Here is a 19048-nt window from a genome sequence, read left to right as displayed (position 1 = left end):
TTGGTGTGGTTTTTTTCAGCCGGCAAAGGGATGGCACAGTTGACTAAGTTTTGCTACTTGAAACAAATTTATGTCCATTAAGAAATGTCAGAAACACTTACATCAATAAATTCTAAAGATGCACATCTCTTGAGTGCATATATATATATATACATACACACACAGATTTATTAGAACCCAATTTTCAGAAACTAAAATCTCATAAATCTCTTATAAAGAAACACTTATTTGAAATTTATCAGTCCTTTGGCATCATGTCAATTCTGTTTTCTTCTTTCACAGTCAAGAATGGAATTCTTTCTCTTTTACACCTGGCTGTCTGTGGGCTCCTATCCACCACCTCAGTTTAAAGAATCACTCAAGTTGCTTTGCAGACATCATCCTCTCTGGGAAACTTTCCTAATCCCACGTACTACACCCAAGATAGAGTTAATCATTTCCTCTTTATGTGTATTTTAAGTCTGTAATCACATGTATTATACTCTATAGTAAATATTTGGTTTTCCTACAGACAAGTTCTAAGAGGGCGGGAGATACTGTCTTTAGTCTCCAGCATTTAACACTGTGCCTGAGGGAATTAGGAGAAAGAGAAGGAGAAGAAGAAGAAAAATCACCCGAATACAAAATAGTAGTAAACACTTTTTTTAGTACTTATTTTGTACCCATCGCAAGGGTTAATATTTCACACATACCTCTTCAATCTTCACAACTTTTGAGTCAAGAATTATTATCTCTCAGATGAAGACATCAGGCTTAGAGACGTTAAGTAACTTGCATGTGGCTACACAGCTAACAGGTAACAGACAAGGGAATCTGCACAGCGCTTGTCTCCAGAGCACATGAACTTCAAGTACTACGGAAAAGTAGGTGTGTGGACATATATAGATACTTACAAATGTAGGGTGTTTTCCATTAGAAGAATTTCAGAGGTTTAGCACTCAGATTTGAAATTCCAAAATTATGGTCACAGCAGTTCCCCCAGGTCCTTTGACCTCTCTGTTCCTCAACACAGCTGATGGCTGTCCTTGCCCTGCCTCAGAAGGATAAATATATCCTTACTTTCGATTGAATTCATTCATCTATTCATTCATTCATCAAATTCTCATTGAGTACCCCACTACTCAATTCTCATTGAGTCTCCCCACTACTCTCCTAGCTTCCTCTTAGCAGGGTTTCTCAGACTTAGCATTGTTGGCATTTGGGGCTGAATAATTCTTTGTTGTTGGGAATGCTGGCCAGTGGAGGATGTTTAGCAATTTGTCTCTACCTGCAAATGCCAATAACTCCTCCTTTCCACCCCTAGTAGTGAAACCCAGAAATGTCTCCAGACCTTGGCAAATGTCCCCTTCGGGGATCAAACTGCCCAGGGCAGGAAGTGGGTAATGCTACCAATCATTGCCTATGACTAAAAACCTAAGTCCTAGATTATTAGCTTCCAAAGGGCTGTGGGCATCATACTTATTTTGCTAATCCACAATCACAGATCTAATGCTTTCTCCCCACTTACTGTAACATCTCTTACACTGAAGATACACCATAAATATGACATCAGTGACAAGAAATTGCACTCTGAGCCTGTAGTTTTTATTGTTTCCATGGCAGGGCAAAGGCTCAGAAGACACACTGTTGGGTTCGTATCTTGTGATACGATGATTAGAATCAGATCAATGATTATTAGAATCAGATCAATAGTCTGTAAAAGAACCACTGCCAAAGTTTAAGCTCAAAGGTACAGTATAGTGTTAATGAATGTTTGGAATGAAACCAAATTAGGCTGTATCCTAATTGTGTGACATCAAGACCTGAATGCGAATGTTGATCTTGAGATCACTGGTCCTGGAGTTAGTTCCTCATTAGCAGAGGGACGGGTTAAAGACAAACATCTCCCGACACATCCTAGCCATTAGTTTGCCAACATAACAGCTACTAAATGTTGATCCCAAGGCTCTGTTGTGCTGCTGTTCGATGTATGCTGGGCTGCTTTGTCACTAGGCTTTATAATGTTCACAGTGACCCTCAGATATGCATCCCGGAACACAGTTCCGAACTTACAAAGATGACCTTGTAATAGAAATCTCAGGAACAACTTCTGCTATGACTAGCAGCAGATATTAGGGCTACTTTGTGCCTACTTTGGAGCAGGAAAGCTGGGTCTAGGAAGGATGCACTTGAGACTATTAAGAACTTGGAGAAATGAGAGGCGATACAAATATATTTACCAGAGCCTGCTTGACTGTGAGCCCTATTGATGCAAGTCAATAAACCAGATGTTATTTGGAGCACAAAACCATTTCAAAAATGTTAGTTGTGTTAACGTAGTTGCCAGAGGTGGTCATCTGGGCTTTGTGAGCCGTGTGGACCTGGGAAGTCAGGTCTCAGGCATTGTTTTTTGGCAAGGGTGGAATTGCTCCAAAGCTCAACTACTTTCTTTCATACTATCATGAATGCGTTTTTTTCTGTTTCATTATCCCCAATTTGTTCTTCACAAGTATTCATTTTTCTAGGTACAGAAGCAAGCTAAAATTATGGGTTAGTGACAAGAGGGAAACTCTAGTAAAAACTGGAAAAACAAGAATAAACAGATCTTTCCAACTTATGTCTTAGTTATATATCTTAAAAATGTATTTTTTAATCCACATTTTTTAGGGAAAAGTTTTAATCATGAATCATAAAATTAAGAATAAATACAGCAAATTATAGGTGTCCAAATATTAAACATGTCTACATTTATTTATTTAAAATATTTTTTTTGGCCACACCTCACGCTTGTGGGATCTTAGTTCCCCAAGCAGGGATTGAACCCCGGCCCTCTGCGGTGAGAGCTTGGAGTCCTAACCACTGGACCACCAGGGATTCCTCTCTACATTTCATTTAGAATTTAAGATATGAGCATGGTGAACACAGTTTTATTTAATGAGTAGTGGGAATTCTGTTGCCTCTGACTCAGCAAAAAACTCTGTGCCTATTTAACTATCTGTAACCATTGCAAAGCCTTGGAGATCAAACCCATCGTGAACGCATCAGTGCTTTACCCATTTTCTGTCTCTCATAGCACCTTGCTTGTGCCTTTGCTGTGGAAAGTCCTGGCTTGCATTAGAGTCGCTAACCCTTTCCTTTTGTACTTCAGCCACTAGCCCTGTGATGGTTAAGGAGTAGGCATTCAAAAAAAATGTGTTCAATTGAAATGCCTAATTTTGGGGACCCAAATTCCATTCCAGGGGTGGGGAGTGTGGTTCTTGCATTCAGCCGAATTTTTCATGTCTTCTGTGTGCATTAGAACTGTTTTGAGAAATTGACTCCTTCAAGGTATGCTGAAGCCTTACATGCCCCATGTAGCCAAGCCAGAGGCCAAGGCAACAAACAGGCTTCGTTCTAACCTCCTTTAATAGTTTATTAAAAAAATATTAGTTGCCAAGTAAGACTGGCTTTTAAAATTTCTTTAGGTCAATCAAAATGCAGTTTTAAATAAAAATGTGAAACATTTGGTAAAGGTTTAAGTGCTAATCTTTTTTAATTTGCTCTATTTCTATATATTTTTACATTCTCTCTATATAGAGAATATATAATGTGTATTATATTCTATATAACATATATTCTAGATATTTTTCTCTCTTTTTTCAACTACAAGTTAAATGAGTATCTTAAATTTAATTTTGACCAGAGGTGCACTATTAGTGGAATTCACATTTTATCTCTCATTATTCAAATGGTTGTCTCTCATGATGTAAGGAAGGTGGTGTATGATATCCAAATAAAATGCAACTATAGGATACAGTCTGACAGCTTTATCCTCCCATGAATGGCTAAACCAGTGGTTAAACATTCCAGATGTAAAGCTTCACTCTAACGATCAGTTCAGGCAAATCAGACAGACCTGATTTTAAAATTCTGCTCTAGTCTTCAATCATTGGAGACCCACCCTTGGTATCTTGCAGAGAAATGAGGCAACTGGCCTAATTAAAGTAGAAATTAACATAACTTGTGTCTTAATGAATATTGAAAACCAAAGAATGGATACTGATACAGTATTGATGTAACTAGTTAATGCCTATTTTTATTGTTCTTTACTAAAGTAGTGTAAAAGATTGCGCACAAGATGACAAACTTAATGTTTTTGATCTACACAGTTTAACCCATTTTCAAAGTTGAGACTTTTGCACGTACATCCTGGTCCTTCTGCATATTTAAGAGAGGAAGGCAAACGGCCAGATTTGGATATAACTACAAGTGAAACTCGAAACCCGTTAAACCCTTGAAAGTTCTGACATATACGTTCAAAAGCATTAAACCCATCAACTGTCTATCCAATACCTCACTGCACTGTGCAAAGAGCAAACTCATTTATCTGACATTATCACTATCTTATATATCCTGGAGGCAAGCAGTCCTTGAGACAAAGGTGTATTGGAGAAAAAAGTCATGCAGAGTTTGGTTGAGAGTACCTGTATTTGGTTTTGGCTTTCTTCTTTCACAGACAATGCCCAGAGCATGCTCCAACATGGAGAAACCTGGCAGGGCCTTAGTCTCCTCCTCAACACACATAAATGACTGTTTTCAGTAACAGCAATCAAGTTGTCATCCTTAAATGAATCTCAATATAGAGAATGCACAGGTTTCTAAAAAAATTAAAAGGTAAGAAACCAGAAAAATATATAGTTAAGAGGCCCCTAAATGGTAAGGGGTCAACTAATGTTGGCTGTATCATTATACTTTTAATCTATCGCAATATCCGAATAATGGCCATTGCATTATCAACTGGTATTTATAATAAGAATTTTCACGAACTTGAGATTAAGAATTTGAGGTGAGGGGCTTCCCTGGTGGCGCAGTGGTTGAGAGTCCGCCTGCCGATGCAGGGGACGCGGGTTCATGCCCCGGTCCGGGAAGATCCCACATGCCGCGGAGCGGCTGGACCCGTGAGCCGTGGCCGCTGAGCCTGTGCGTCCGGAGCCTGTGCTCCGCAACGGGAGAGGCCACAACAGTGAGAGGCCCGCGTACCGCAAAAAAAAAAAAAGAAAAGAACTTGAGGTGATTATTCCTTTACCTCAGTGAGATGACCTGGAATATTTAAAAACTCTTTTAACACATTGAAGAGTGAGCACCATCTGTTTTCAATCTGTTTAGATAGAAACATTCTTTATATTCTGAAAATGAATTCTATACTGGTTTATAGACAGATTCAACATTTAATAGTTAGCAGCTTCTTGAGGAATCCAATTTTCCTTATTTATCTTTAAATAATTTTGATCAAGACTTCATATATACTTACACCAAGTCCTCTTCTAACTTCAGCTGGTTTATCACTATGTTCTACATTCAAACTCGTGAATTATGCTTTACAATGGAATCCATTAAAAAAAAAAAAGCTAAATTAGAAAGCAATATCTAGGTCAGTAGTTCTCAAACTGTACATAATCACTAGTGGAATGATTAAAAATGCAAATCTAGGCCACACGATCAGAGATTGAGTCCATAACCATGGAAAGAGGTCTTTATTCTACATCTTCAATAAACACCGAATTGCATCTGATTCAATTTGTCTATGTAACACTTTGAAAGCTGCTCATGTGGTTTAAAAAAAAAAAAAAGGCCTCTCACAGTTTCTACACAAAACAGTTCTCAGTGCGTATGGCAGTTTCTGATACAGTCAGAAACCGGGAGTCAAAATTTTTGTGCTTTACAAATCCTGAAAACTATGTGATGAATAAGAAACCCTGTCCTATTTTTTTTCAATATTTTAATTCCTCTTAGACCATAATGGTTAGATATGAGTATTAGAATTGCAACGTTCAGTATCCCAGAGTTGAAACTTAAGAGTAATTTCTAAATTGATTTACCCTTGTGTTTTTTGGGGGGTTTTTTTTGGAGAAAGCTTAGAGGAAACTGAAGGTCCTTATAGCAATGTCTTGGTTTAGGAGGCTATATAGTTTCTTGAAAGCCAATTTCAAAAAACAAAACAGAAGGCAGCCTGTACTAAGAGCTCTTAACCTAAGAGAAGGAGCCTTAGAACAGGAAACGAGAGATTAAACAATAATGTCAGGTAAATCATTTCCTAGACTTCCAGTGATTCTTGGCAGCAAAAGGTTGTGCTTTGGGAAAAAAAAAAATCAGCCATAAAGTGACTAATTAATCAAGTGACTTATTACAAGTAAGAAAACCCAATATTTGTCAAGATGGGCTTTTAGCAGCTTGCTGTGTTTGCGTCCAAAAGATAACCGCAAACACTGACTTTTTTGCCATTCTGCATCTTTTTCCCAGTGTAAAATTTAACAATTTTCTGGATAATTTGATTAAATAAATACAACAGGGCCTCTCAAGTTGGCCTGCTTGTGCTTGAATTATTAGACCAATACAGGATGAAATTTCATGATACCCAGTGCCTGAACCAAAACAAGTTATGTTTTCCATGTCTTTCCTAACATAAGGAACTTGGTGTCATGGTGATAAACTTAAGAGTCTAAAACCAAAGAGACTAGAAAAACAGAGCCATGATCTGCTAAGTCAAGAAAACATTTTTGCCTCAATTATAAGCATTGATCTGTGTATACTGCGTGCCTGACACACAGAGGACAGTCAATAAATATTTGTTGAAATGAACTCATTTCTCTGGTCCTGAATTAGCCTTATGACATTCATTCTTAATATTGTATATAAAGAAAAAGTCTAATGGTTCATCTTTTAGGGAAGTCTCCTGAATGAATAAGACTTTTTTTTTTTTTTAAACCTGCAAAACAAAGGCTAGTCTGCAAATCAGTAAAACAACAGGAGCCGAAAATGAGCCCTCATACGATTTATACTGTTGAGTCAGGCGCTCAGCTATTTCTCTCCTGATGGCTAGAGTTATCTCTGAAAATCACCAAATCTCCACTCTACTTTAAAGCAGCAACCGTAAGATAATCTCATAGATAAGTGAAACAATTTCACTGAAGTGCTATCCTTGACATAAAATGGTTTTTCACTTCAAAAAACAAAAGAAAAGGTAAAATAAGACAATCCAGCTCAGTTTAATTTCAAACGTTAATATATTTTCTATTTTATATTGAACATATGCATCTGTAACCCCTCATTTGCAGCAACTATCCCATCCTCATAAAAGGGGCAAAATTTGTAAGATGCCTCTTAAAATAAATATTCTTCTTTATAAAATAATAAAACTTCAAATAAATATTCTTTACACTAAACAATATGTTGAAAAAATTAGAAAATAAAGGTAGAATTTTACTGTAACTGTACAATATACATGAAGTCCAAAGGGAAATCAGAGTCTTACAATAAAGGCTTTCTGTAAGGCAAAATACAATCTAAAAACATACTGATTGATTCACATTCTTCCGAATGTACAACATATTAGTATAATATTTTGTGACTGTGCCATATAGTATGGCACAACTTGTTTTTCACAGTTGCAAATATTATTGTATATACAAAAATATAGCACATTATCTCTGGAGAAAACAATGGGGAAAAAAAGTCATTTGCTAATTTACAAATTTTGCAAGTACTATTCACAAACAAAAACTTTGCCTAGGAGTGTCTGTTGCTTTAGCTTATGCAACATGTAGGTTGCCAAGATCTGCATCACATACTCTGAGCTCCATTAGCTGAATTCTAACACGCGTAAAATGGCACATGGACAAAAAGCATTTCACTGCAAACAGCAAAGGATATCCCAACCCTCTATCAACAGTGCCAAGATTTCTAACTGTTTAGTTGGTTGCATATGTGTGTGTTAAAAAAAAAAAAAAAAAAAAAAGGGAACAATCCTTATCACAGCAATATTCCTGATTAATGATGCTATGTTGGTTTTTCAAAGTTCCTGGGTGGGACAGTGGGAACTTTGCAGCAGACTGTGTTTGAATTTTTACAACGGCATCCAGGCCTGTTCACCCGGTCATAACACCCCTGGCACAATTTAAGGCAACCCTTGGCTGGAAGGTAACACCATAAACAAGGCAAAAAGAGGGACATGATGCCCATGGCCGACCACCGTGTACAACAGTGAGACTGGCTGCAGGAACACGGGTTGTCAGCACAGTTGTCCTCGTCATCATTAGAACAGTGATAGAAGAGGCCTTTCACACAGCACACGCAGGTCCCGTAGTCGATCACGTTCTGGGCCGAGCAAAGGCACTGCTCGTGGCAGATCCAATCCGATGGCAGAGGCCTTGGGTAGGTGCACTCCTTACATTTGCACTTGCCGCAGTCCTCACACCTGTAGGCGTGCAGCCCCAAATCCTCCTTGCTCAGCGGCTTAAGCTCACCTGGCTGGAGCTCTGATTTGGGCTGCACCCGGATTATCCCATCAGCAACAGGCCCCGAGGAGAAGGATGATCCCAAGAGCCTCTGTTCAGAGGAAATGCTGCTGGTACTTGTCCTAGTACTGCTGCGAGACCCCGAGCTGACTGTGCTGACGGACCTGGACAGAGTGGCCCTCGCAGAAGCGTGGGCCTGTGAGTGCTGGGGCCTGGGGGGCTGGCGGTGCTCAGGCAGACCGTGGAGTCTCTCGTGCTTGTGCTGAGCGGAGGGGCGAGGTGCAGGCTTGAGCCCAGGTCTGGGGACCACAGTAGGCCCCTCTGTGTACTCATTGGTGTTTCGGATGGCTCTGATCTGATCCAGAGACAGCACGTGTACCTGCTGGGCGAGGGCGTCTCTGGGGTCGGGCTCCCCACGCTGCCTGCCACCGTCACGGGCTGCCTGCAGCAAGGGCTGCGATCCGCTGCCACTCTGAGCTCTGGCCTCCATCAGGTCTTGGAAGTATGCTCACCCCAGCAGGCTTAGAACACATCTGAATTCCTGCGGAAACCAAGAGGAAGGAGACGGTTCACACTCCAGGATACTTCCCACTCTCCACCCCCTTGAGTTAACTCTTCACTCCCCACCTCCCCCAGAGAAACAGGCTTTCAAGCGGAGTTGCTGTGGAGGGTATTCGGACAGCCATCTGAGCCACGCCTGTACCAAAAAGTAAAAATTACGGCTGTGCATCAGCAATTCTTCAATCCTGTGATGTGTGGTGACACCAGGCTGATCTTTGTTTCAATCGCGTAAGTAACAATTCCTTACTCAAATAAGCATAAAATCTGCAAGGTTCAGGTTCCATGTAAAACACTGTGGGAAAGTAGTGTTGGAATATAACATTGATACTGACATTTTCAAAAGTTGAATACCTTTTCAGATTCTGAAACAGGTTTAAACTTATTATGGTCATTTTTGCCTTAAACATCAATAAATACAGCCTAGAAATTCTTGGTTCTTAATAAAGTCTGCTTTTGCATTAAATACCTTGAACTATTCTGTAACTTTATAAAACCTCATAGGATGAATCTGACATGCAAAAAACTAAATATCCCCCCCCCAGGAATAGTTATACATTTTATACAACAATCATGAATTATCATTAACTACACAGTAGCACAAAGTAATAGAATTAAAAACACACCAATTCAAATCCTGTCAGGTGCCAGGACTACAATAAAGCAAACTTACGACCAGGAGCAACAAAAAGACAGGAACTTATTTTCAACTTCCCAACAACTTGAGAATCACATATTGTACAACCCGAGAGCCTGGGAGAACATTTTAAATTCTGCCAAAATCTTAACTACTTTGCGCATTTCCAAGAACCTAATAAACTGATTGGCGGTAACAGGAAGTGTTTTAAAAATTCAAGTGTCACATCTCAAATCTATCATCCTGACAAGTAACCGCTTAAATCGCCACCTCTCTGTAAAATTTCAAAACTACCACCCCCTTTGCCAACCAAGTCTACAATGACTAAAAACGCGCAAAAGTGGACCTTCATCCAGTCTGGCTTTTTAGAAAAGAGACACAGGCAGGTGACACACGCCTTCCAATTCGGAAAAAGGCAGAGCTGGAGACCGGATCTCAGTTCCAACAGAGAGGCTAGACGAGATCGCGCTGCTCTTTGCTTTCACTCCGTTTATCGGCTCTATCTGCGCCCCGACACGGTCCCCAGCAGGTGGGACACACAGTCGGAGCCCCAAGGGACTTTTTTCCGGGAGGACTGACGCAGCCCAGAAGCCAAGCTGGCCCCCCTGCGCACAATTCCGAGACGGACAGACAGGCGGGGGACGCGGGCGCCTCGGAAGGGGACGTGCCCTGAAACGCTAGAGCGCGCTTCCCCCTCTCTTCATTCGCAGATAGAATCTCCCCCACCCCAGAGAACTGCCTCCCAGCTCCAAGAGAGAGCCACTCCACCCTTAGGCGGAGGTCACACCGCCCATTGCAACACGTTGCGGCCAAGGCCCTCGAACACGGGGCACTGGCCCTGCCTTGGACATAGAGCCGGTACTTCGAGGTCTCACCCATGCACACCGGGCGACTCCACCCTGCGCTGACCGAAGGGGCATTGCCTGCAATCTGCAAACGCCTATATATTGAAAAAATATATATCTATATACATGTATATACTTCTTAAAGTCAAATAAAAAATGCTTTTAAAAGAAAGAACATTTTCCAGGGTCCCACGCCGGGCGTGCAAGACCCAGATCCCCAAACTGGAAAGTTTCCGCGCAGATTTGCTTGCAGTGCAAAGTAGCATCTTTGCGGGTAAGGAGGTTTACTAGAGAGATTTCTGCTTATCCCTGGCCTCCTTCGCAGCACCCCTCCTTCCCCCGCTCCCTCGCCCCCGCCCCCCCGCCCCCCGCTTTGAAACCCCCATTAAGGACAGTGTGTGATCAGACTAAGGATTAGGGGGAAAGGACTTCAGCACAAGCAAGGGTGGGGCAAACCGACACAGAAACCGCTTTGTAAAAACGCACAAGATTCCGAATTAAGAAACAGCAGCAGCAACAAAAAAGTGGATCAGCCCATCAAAGGAAAAGGGAGGGAAAAAAAAAAAAAAAAAACCTTAGCCACTTTTGCCACCTACTTTCAGGTAATGGAAAACGATCGCGACCGCTTGATGACTTTCTTCCTGTGCTGGGTCGGCCCAATCTTCCAAAAATAAAAAAAAGCATGACCCAAGCCGACCACGGCGAACGGAAAAAAGAGAAAGCTGCACTTCCGAACCGCAGAGACGCGGCGCCAGGCAGGGCGACGCTCCCACCCGGCTCCGTGCTCGCCTGTGTTCACACCGAGCAGAGGCGGAGGCTCCCTCCACCCGGCACCCTGTCCTTTTTTCACCCGCGAGGTCTAGCTGCCCCCGCGAGGCGAGCTACCCACGCTCCCTCGGTAACCCCGGCGCCCCTGCCTCGGGACAGCCTCTCTCAGGACGTGCCTTCCCCGGAGAGGAACAGGTTAGCAATGCGGGCGCCTGCAACGGCGACCTGGAAAACACAAAGTGTTTTCCCTCCCTCTCCCGCTCTCAGCGCCTAATTCGCGGCCAGTGCACCGCCGGGACCCGACTCGCCGCGAGCCGTCCGCCACCCCAACCCCCCAGAGCGCGGGCGCGTGGGGTCGGGGACACTGCACCCGGCGCGCACTGCAGCCCCCGCCGAGGCAGACAGAGCCCGAGGCGAGGCAGACCCGCGGGCAGCTCCCGGGTTCCCCACGGAAAACCTGCGGGGTTAGAGAAAGGGAGGCCGGAGGAAAGACAGACCCCACTCCCGGTCCGGCTGCACCTACTCCATGTTGCCCACAACGCGCCGGCCACGGAGCCAGGACGGGGAAGAGCCAGCCAAACGCGCCTCACCGTGATCGCGGCTTTGCACCAACCCCTCTCCGTTGGATTCTCTTCCTGCGATGTGCAAATAAATCCAGCCCCGATGCAAACTTTTTCCCCTCTTGCTTCTAAACTCTGCTTCAGCCTAACTTCCGAGCAATCGGCTGGACGAGAAAAGGAGAGGAAAATCCGGAGCGAAGTCCCCAGGCGATGAACACTCTGGAGTTCGGGGCTGGAGGCGACCCCCTTTCTAAACGCGCACGCGGAGTATTTCCTCTTTTTTCTCAATGAACTGGAGGCCAAAGCGCCAACGGCGAGTCTCCTTTCTTGGCAGATGAGCGAATGAGAAAAGAAAACGGCCTTACAGGGAACCTAAAGCCAGATGGCCAAGTCGCGCGGCCGCGGCCGCGTCCGAGCGGAGGCGGCGCGGGGGTGCGGGGCGGCAGGGCTGCGGGCCGGGCGGGCGCGGGGGCTTGGGCGCTGCGCGCTCCGCCGGCCCCTCTCCTCCGCTCGCGCTGCGGCGCGCAGCTCTCGGCGGTGCAGACTGGGCGTTGTGGAGGCGCGGCGGCGAGGCCGAGGCGGGGGCGGCGGGTGCGAAGGAGGAGGAGAAGGGGGAGGGTCTGGGGCCCGGACGGGGGGGCCCGCCGTTGGCTTGCGCCCTCGCCTTTCCGGAGGAGGCAGGGAGCAGCTCTGCGGCGGCCGCGGCAGCAGTAAATGGCGTCATGTGGATCCGAGGCGGAACAGAGCAGTTGTTGTCCCAGAGGATATATCGCATCCGGTCCCAGCTCATTGGCTCCGCGGGGCTACATTCACTCACACTCCAGCGCCCGCCAGCGCTCCGAGCCGCAGGAGGCATTCAAAAGGGCAACTGCGCCGCCCCGCGCGTCCCTAGGCTGGTCCTGCCGCCCGGGCGCCGTCACGCGGGGTGCCCGCGGGGCCGGGCTGGACACGGCGGGGTCAGTTTATCTAGTTTCAAGGAAACACCGACCTTAAGGTTTCCCCAGGGGCCATGAGGACGAGCCTTAGTTCGGCTGGCCTTAGGGAACTTTCTCCCCGCCACTAGGAAAAGGGAATGAACATTTCAAACTAATCCGGGCCACGCAGCGTTAGCATTAAAAGCAAGTTGCAGGTTTTGAGACTTTATTCGGAATCCATTGCAAGCCAACCTCTCCCCTTTTCTGTTCCCCCTCGAGGGGGCGACGGGGAGAGAAGAAGGGGGAGGGGAAGGGGAGCGGGAAGTGAGGTGGGAGGGCTATTGGTTTATTCTTTGTCTACTGGATTAACCCGATTATACACCAGGCACCAGCACAAACCGCCACTCCCACCTCAGAGCTGCGTACGAGAGGAACGGAATGCAGATTCGAGTTTCAAGTGCCTTCTGCTCTTGCCGGGATTTGCTTTTGATTGTGTCGTTTTCTGTTTAATATTAGATTTTAATTTTAAAGGGGCAGTTAGCTACAGATGGAGGCTTTCTGAAGATCTTTCTTACTGTTTTGTTTGACGCAACAGCGGAAGGAAACTGTACAATACAGGCCTTCTTAAAATTAGTTAATTCAGTCATACACACATAAACGATTACTAAGGGCGACATCACGGGCTTCTGAAATGGGAGGGGGCACGCTGTTTCACTGCAGATGTCCTCCTCCACTTAAAGAGTCACCCTTCATTTCCGACTCTCCTTGTCACGTAGAACATTTCCCAAGAAGATCCTCTTGTCCATTTTGAAGGTGGTCTGTGTTTTCCCACTTTAAGAAAATATGTATACGTATATAAAGATAGAAAATGCATACATATGCACTGCTCTAACTGCCGTTCATTTACTAAGCAAACGTGCTTGCACGTGAGAGCACCGGTGGGAAATTAACACCCCTCCCAACACACTCCTAATGTTGGATTCTAATGATTTACAGAACGGTTTTACTTTACAGAGAAGCACGGTCAAAACTCCCGAAGAGCACCTGCGATCTCGCCGTGCTGGGGTTAGAGTTCTTGAAACAGTGCTAGGAAAACGTGGTTGGTGCTAGATTTCCCGGGTCCGGCTCCAGCCCACATCCGTTCACAGCTACCCTGGCACTCGTTGCCTTCTCCCGAGCTCTCGTGCTGGAACGTCCCCGGACCGTTCCCGGCCGCGCTGCGCTCTCGCCCTGCCTTCTCCATGTTTCTCTAGGGCTCTCTCTCCTCGCCCGAGGTTTGGACCCAGAGGTGGCAGGGGAAGTGGCATGCGTTATTTCCGGGCGCTGGCCTACGTTCCCCCACCCCTCGGGTGAGGGTGGACCGGGCTACGTCCGCCTGCTCCACGGCGTCCCCGGGCCTGAGGACACGGAACGACTGCCCCCCACCCCCACCCCAGCTCTGGCCGCTCGCCCGACGCCCGAGTCTTTTGAGCCTCCGGGTGAACTCAAGCGCCGCGGCGCTCACGGCCCGTCGGGCCACCAGGGGGCGCCCGCCCGCCCGGCGCGGGGCTGAGGTGCTTTCTTACCCGGGACTCAACGAAGGCAGGCGGAGGTGCCTTCCAGAATGTACCTTGGGCCGACTGGTTCACAATGAATAAAAAGACATTTATTATGTAAGTGCAACAGCAGGTGGCTTTCCCTACCCTCTTTTCGGACACATTCCTTTTGAATGTGAGATGAGGTACCAGGTGCAGAAGAACCCCGGCTTTTACCGAGGGGACGGACCTGGGGGCCAAAACCAGGGTGTGCAAGGCTGGTGGGAATGCGCTGCCCGAATATGGCCAAGTCTCCGGCAGAACAGGTGAAAGAAACGCCTTCTCTTCGCTTCCTCAAACCCCTGCACCCGATGGCTGCTTCTTAGGAGACACTTGTGCCCAGGCTGTGCTCCCAGCGCTGCAGGAACTCTGTGAAAACACGTTGTTCTGGTTCAAAGTATAAAATGGAATTTAAATTAGAAGCCTCCGGCTGCTGAGAGTACCTTCCATTTTTACTGAATCAATAGAGAAGAATCTAGGAATTTATACTTATCTTTCATGAGCTAGAAGGAATCCCATGTAATCTAGCTCTTCCTTCTTCCCCAGCAGCCTCCTGTTTGCAAGCTGGGAAAACATTTACCCTTTAACTTAAGCACAAGGTAAAAACGAGAATCTATTGGAGTCTTTCTAATTTACTCCTTACTATTTAATTTATTATTTATTATTACTACCTTTCAGAAGTGGTGTATAAAGCACTATATTCTGCCTGCAAAGTTTACTTAGTTGTCATCCCAAAGAGGAATTATGCTTCCAGGTATGCGTGTGCATGCACACACAATGAAGTGTTTGGTGCAGCTATTGTAATGTGTCCCAAAATTGATTCTCATGTTACATGCCAAAATTATAACTGGGGTTAATTTTGGAAGATACTTTAAATTTTGAAAGGATGTTATGTAAAACTTCACAATGAAGCCCATTTTCAAACGTGCTGTGGAGGATTCTAGAGAGGCAGCCCTGATGTTTGAACACGTGTTCCTGTTCCCTGATGTTGAAAAATGTCCAATCCTTGGAAACGCCTGCTACACTGGTACTCACCTCTAAGTTCTCTGGAGGGACCAGGTAACATGCCTTCTTACTCTTACTCTAAACTGACATGAATTTTGCCTCCCCCAGTCTTTGGTAGACACTGTGGACATGCTTCTTTACCAGTAGGTCTGTTGGCCAAGTTAAGTCAGATATTTTCAAGGTTGCACGTAATCATCTGAGCTTCTGATTTATGTCTTAGTAATGGGAGAATGTAGTTTTAAACAGCTCTATTTCCAGTTTCTTTGTGAGATTGACCAAACCACTTGGGCTTACTTGGTTCAGGCCCAGGTTTGATAACCAGAGAGATATCTTGCAGTGATATGATGTGTTTTTAAGACAAAGAAGAATATTGATTATTTGGTTATTTTATTTTATTTTTTTTTAGTTTTATAACCAAGGTGAATTATGTATGTATTCGTATTTAAAGATGGCCCAGAATACAACAGCGTATACTGCTTCCACGAGTAACAATTTAGTATCCCAATTGCCTTAGTAAACAATTTATGCATGGACTCTTCTGGGAGGGACCTTCCTAAGTTAAAGAAATGGTTTTGCAATAATGACCTTTTGATTTGGCAGCCAGGACTGTAGTCATTTTACTTTTTTGAATTGCTTTGAATCTCCAAATCTATAGCTGCTACCTTTTGGAGGGAACTGGAAGTGGCTGCAATAGGAATTCAAAATAGAACACTTGAGTTCTTATCTACATCCCTAGGAGGACTGGGGACAGCTTATCTCTGCATCTGACCTTCTTTGGTGATGTCCTTTTATCTAAACTGGGGGAAAGATCTGGAGTTATCCCTGGGTAAGAGAAGTGGTTTGATGAGTTGATCTTAAACCAGAGGCTCTGGTTGGTCGGGTCTTTTTTCAGAGATCTTATATTCAACCTGAATCCACCTGGTGGTTTCTACTGGTTAATCAGTCTTCCTGCTGGCTCCATGCACTTTATTACTACAAGTTATGCAAAGTCAGAAGTGGACTGAATTTCTGTAACAAGGCAAAATTTCTCTGCAGTCCAACATGATTTTTCTCATTATATTTCCAATATATTTATCCCTTGACCTTACAGTCAAGCTTCTTTCTTTGTAGCACTGATGTGTGCAGAGAAAGTCTAATCAGTGAGACCACAGCATTGTTGCTTTGCCTGTCCCCAAATAGCCCTAGGTTTATTAGTTTTATTCTGTTTGTTTTTAACATTTGATCCCTTTATTTTGGAATCTTTTTAACCCAGATGCTAAAGTGAAAATCATAAATTGAAATGAGTATTTGGATATTATTGGCCAAGCTTAGTAGCAGTAGGAAGATTTTAGCCTCTGAATAAATAGGAACTTTGGGTTTTATACTTCCCATTATGTGGACCCGTGATCAAAAGGGCATAGGAAGTTCATCCTGTTCTCTAAGGAAGATTTCATCAAACAGATTCCACGACAGCCATTCTTATGATCCAGAAGACATAAAATCCAGGCTTCCAGCCAGCCCTGAATTAATAATCTCAGTTAACAGGTCAGGTCTAAAAATCTTCAATATGGTAAATGGAATATGGGTGCATGCAGATTCAATTTGTTCTTCCTGTCCTGTTCCTTTGCACAGGAAGTATTTCGAAGTTTCAGTGAATTGTGAATCATTTGAGAATATTGTGGTGTTATATAAACCAGCTTTTCTATACAAACTGTGTATTGGGTGTGACTCTTCGAAAGGCTAGACTGCTCCAAGGGTCTGAGGGAGTCTATGTCAGGACTGCCTTGGACTTAGTGGGCTGGAACTGAAATAGAAAGGTTCTTCACCATCTTATTCTTTAAAAAAAATCACTCTAAACGTTATCCACTCAATAAGTGCTTTCCAATAAATGAATGAATTAATGAATGTAATTAAAATAAGTAAATATTTTTTGCCTTAATTTTCTTTCATCCTTTTTTTTGTTAAATTTATTTATTTATTTTTAACTGTGTTGGGTCTTCGTTGTTGCGTGCGGGCTTTCTCTAGTTGCAGCGAGCGGGGGCTATTCTTCGTTTTGGTGCACGGGCTTCTCACTGTGGTGGCTTCTCTTGTTGCGGAGCACAGACTCTAGGCATGTGGGCTTCAGTAGTTGTGTCACCGGGCTCAGTAGTTGTGGCCTGTGGGCTCAAAAGATCAGGCTCACTAGTTGTGGCGCACGGGCTTAGTTGCTCCAAGGCATGTGGGATCTTCCTGGACCAGGGCTCGAACCTGTGTTCTCTGCATTGACAGGCGGATTCTTAACCACTGCACCACCAGGGAAATCCCTTGTCTTAATTTTCTTAAAGCAAATAAAGAGTTTTTGGATTTTTTAATGGCAGAAATTGAATCATTCCGTTAACCTGCAAATTACTACTGTGTTTTGTGTAATTATTAGGAAGTGACTGAAATAAGTTTGTTCAAACCATGATTTTTAACCCCTGAAATAGTAAATATTATAAAGTTTCAAAAGAAATCTTAAAAAAAAAAGAAATCTTTATGGAAATTTTATGTGTTTGGAAGAAAATCCACATCTATTCTCAAACTATATAATAAAGAAATTAACAAAAAGGCTGATCATGGGGGGCTAAAGAATAGGTAAAAGAAAACTCATGAATTTTTTACTGAAAAAGTCCATTTGGCAAAAGTCTAAGTATATTAATAATTAAAATTAAGTACTAATCTGTAGTTTCAAATTAAGAAGTTAGCACTTTGCTAACCTTCAACAAAGCATTTTTAAAATAGCTTCAAGAAAGCCACCAAATAGTGAACCATTTTCGCCTTTCATGTTCTATGTGAAAGTCCCCTTGCAATTTTGAGAAATATTCTTCACACCCTGTTTACAGTACAGCAACATACCTGCATTATACCCTAAAAGATGTTAAAATCATGCATGGGCAAAATTAGATCTAAAAAAATTTTTTTTTTTAGCCGTCATTCCTAAAAAAAAAATGATACTGAAGGTTAAACTGTTAAATGTCATAATAGGTTCCAGAGACGCTGGGAGTTTAAGAAATCTGGAATTAGGTTCAGGCTAGGTCATTTGGGGCCAATCTGATCGGGATGCCCTGATGCTCAAACCCCCTCCCCCGGCTTTTCATTATTCCTGGATTAAAGATCTCAGTCCTTAACCCAACTTCCTGGTCCTGCAGTCCAGCCCCTTTTCCTTCCCAGCCTCCTGTTACTGCACACCCCCTGCTTTCTGCCTTGCTGCTGTGACTATTACCTCTGTATATGCAATCTCCCCTTTCACTTTTCTGGCCTTTTGCTGTGTTAACTCCTACTTATCTTTCAAATCTCTGTTGTCTTTTTCTCAGGAAACCTTTTTTCTGACCCTTTGACTAGGTCAAACCTCCCTTGTTCCTCTCCTGACCTTCTCTGCTGCAAACATACATATAATTGAGTGATCATTTATTAACTGTCTCCTTCGCTGTATTCTAAGCTCCATGAGGGCTGGAATCCAAGTCGGGTGTTGCCTGCCATTTTACCCCCAGCACTGAAGGGTCTGGCACATATAAGTAACTCAAACGTTTTAAAGTAAGATGAATGAATGAATGAATGAATGAGTCAGGCAATTAACCTTAGTGCCCAACTATAAAAGAGTTGCTGTTAGGATTGGATGATATGAAGTATCTATGAAGGCTAGCATATGGGAAGCTCTCAGTAAGTAGCAGTGATAATTTCAGTTAAATTGGGCTTGGTAGTTTATTTGGTAAATGAATATGGTAAATGAATATTTAAATATGGTTTTGCCTCCATATTTTCAAAAAGTTTTAAAATTACATAGTAAGCACAATTTGATTTATGTATCTTATTTGTTTGTGCTTATGTAGGGATAAAAATAGAGATTTAGAACACGTTTTGACTGTTATTAGCTATATTCAACTATTAATAGTATTTCAAAGAAACTTTAACCCTACACTGATTTTTGTTTTCATGTG

The 19048-nt window shown here is 43.6% G+C and overlaps 1 protein-coding gene and 1 long non-coding RNA gene across 4 annotated transcripts in view; one reads left to right on the top strand and one right to left on the bottom strand.

Moving 5' to 3' along the window:
- Positions 1–7003: 7003 nt before the first annotated feature.
- Positions 7004–11787, bottom strand: SPRY2 (sprouty RTK signaling antagonist 2). Its single transcript, XM_067713978.1, has 2 exons — positions 11651–11787; positions 7004–8793 (listed from the first exon to the last, which is right to left on the bottom strand). The coding sequence occupies exon 2, from the start codon at positions 8740–8742 to the stop codon at positions 7795–7797; it is 948 nt and encodes a 315-aa protein (XP_067570079.1). The 5' UTR covers positions 8743–8793; positions 11651–11787; the 3' UTR covers positions 7004–7794.
- A 2020-nt stretch (positions 11788–13807) lies between these two features.
- LOC137211477 (uncharacterized) overlaps positions 13808–19048 on the top strand; it is a 57902-nt gene continuing 52661 nt past the window's right edge. For 2 of the 3 annotated variants that reach the window (XR_010937099.1, XR_010937100.1), the window contains exon 1: positions 13808–14707. This is a non-coding gene — a long non-coding RNA (uncharacterized lncRNA). The remainder of the gene's footprint in view (positions 14708–19048) is intronic. The other variant, XR_010937101.1, reaches the window with a different exon arrangement.

Source organism: Pseudorca crassidens, chromosome 18, assembly GCF_039906515.1.
Source record: "Pseudorca crassidens isolate mPseCra1 chromosome 18, mPseCra1.hap1, whole genome shotgun sequence".
NCBI lineage: Eukaryota > Metazoa > Chordata > Mammalia > Artiodactyla > Delphinidae > Pseudorca > Pseudorca crassidens.
This window is presented reverse-complemented; position numbering and strand designations above follow the sequence as displayed.

What these genes read in the sequence shown, in the direction of transcription:
- SPRY2 (XM_067713978.1), bottom strand. Translation starts at nt 8,742, where the DNA reads ATGGAGGCCAGAGCTCAGAGTGGCAGCGGATCGCAGCCCTTGCTGCAG.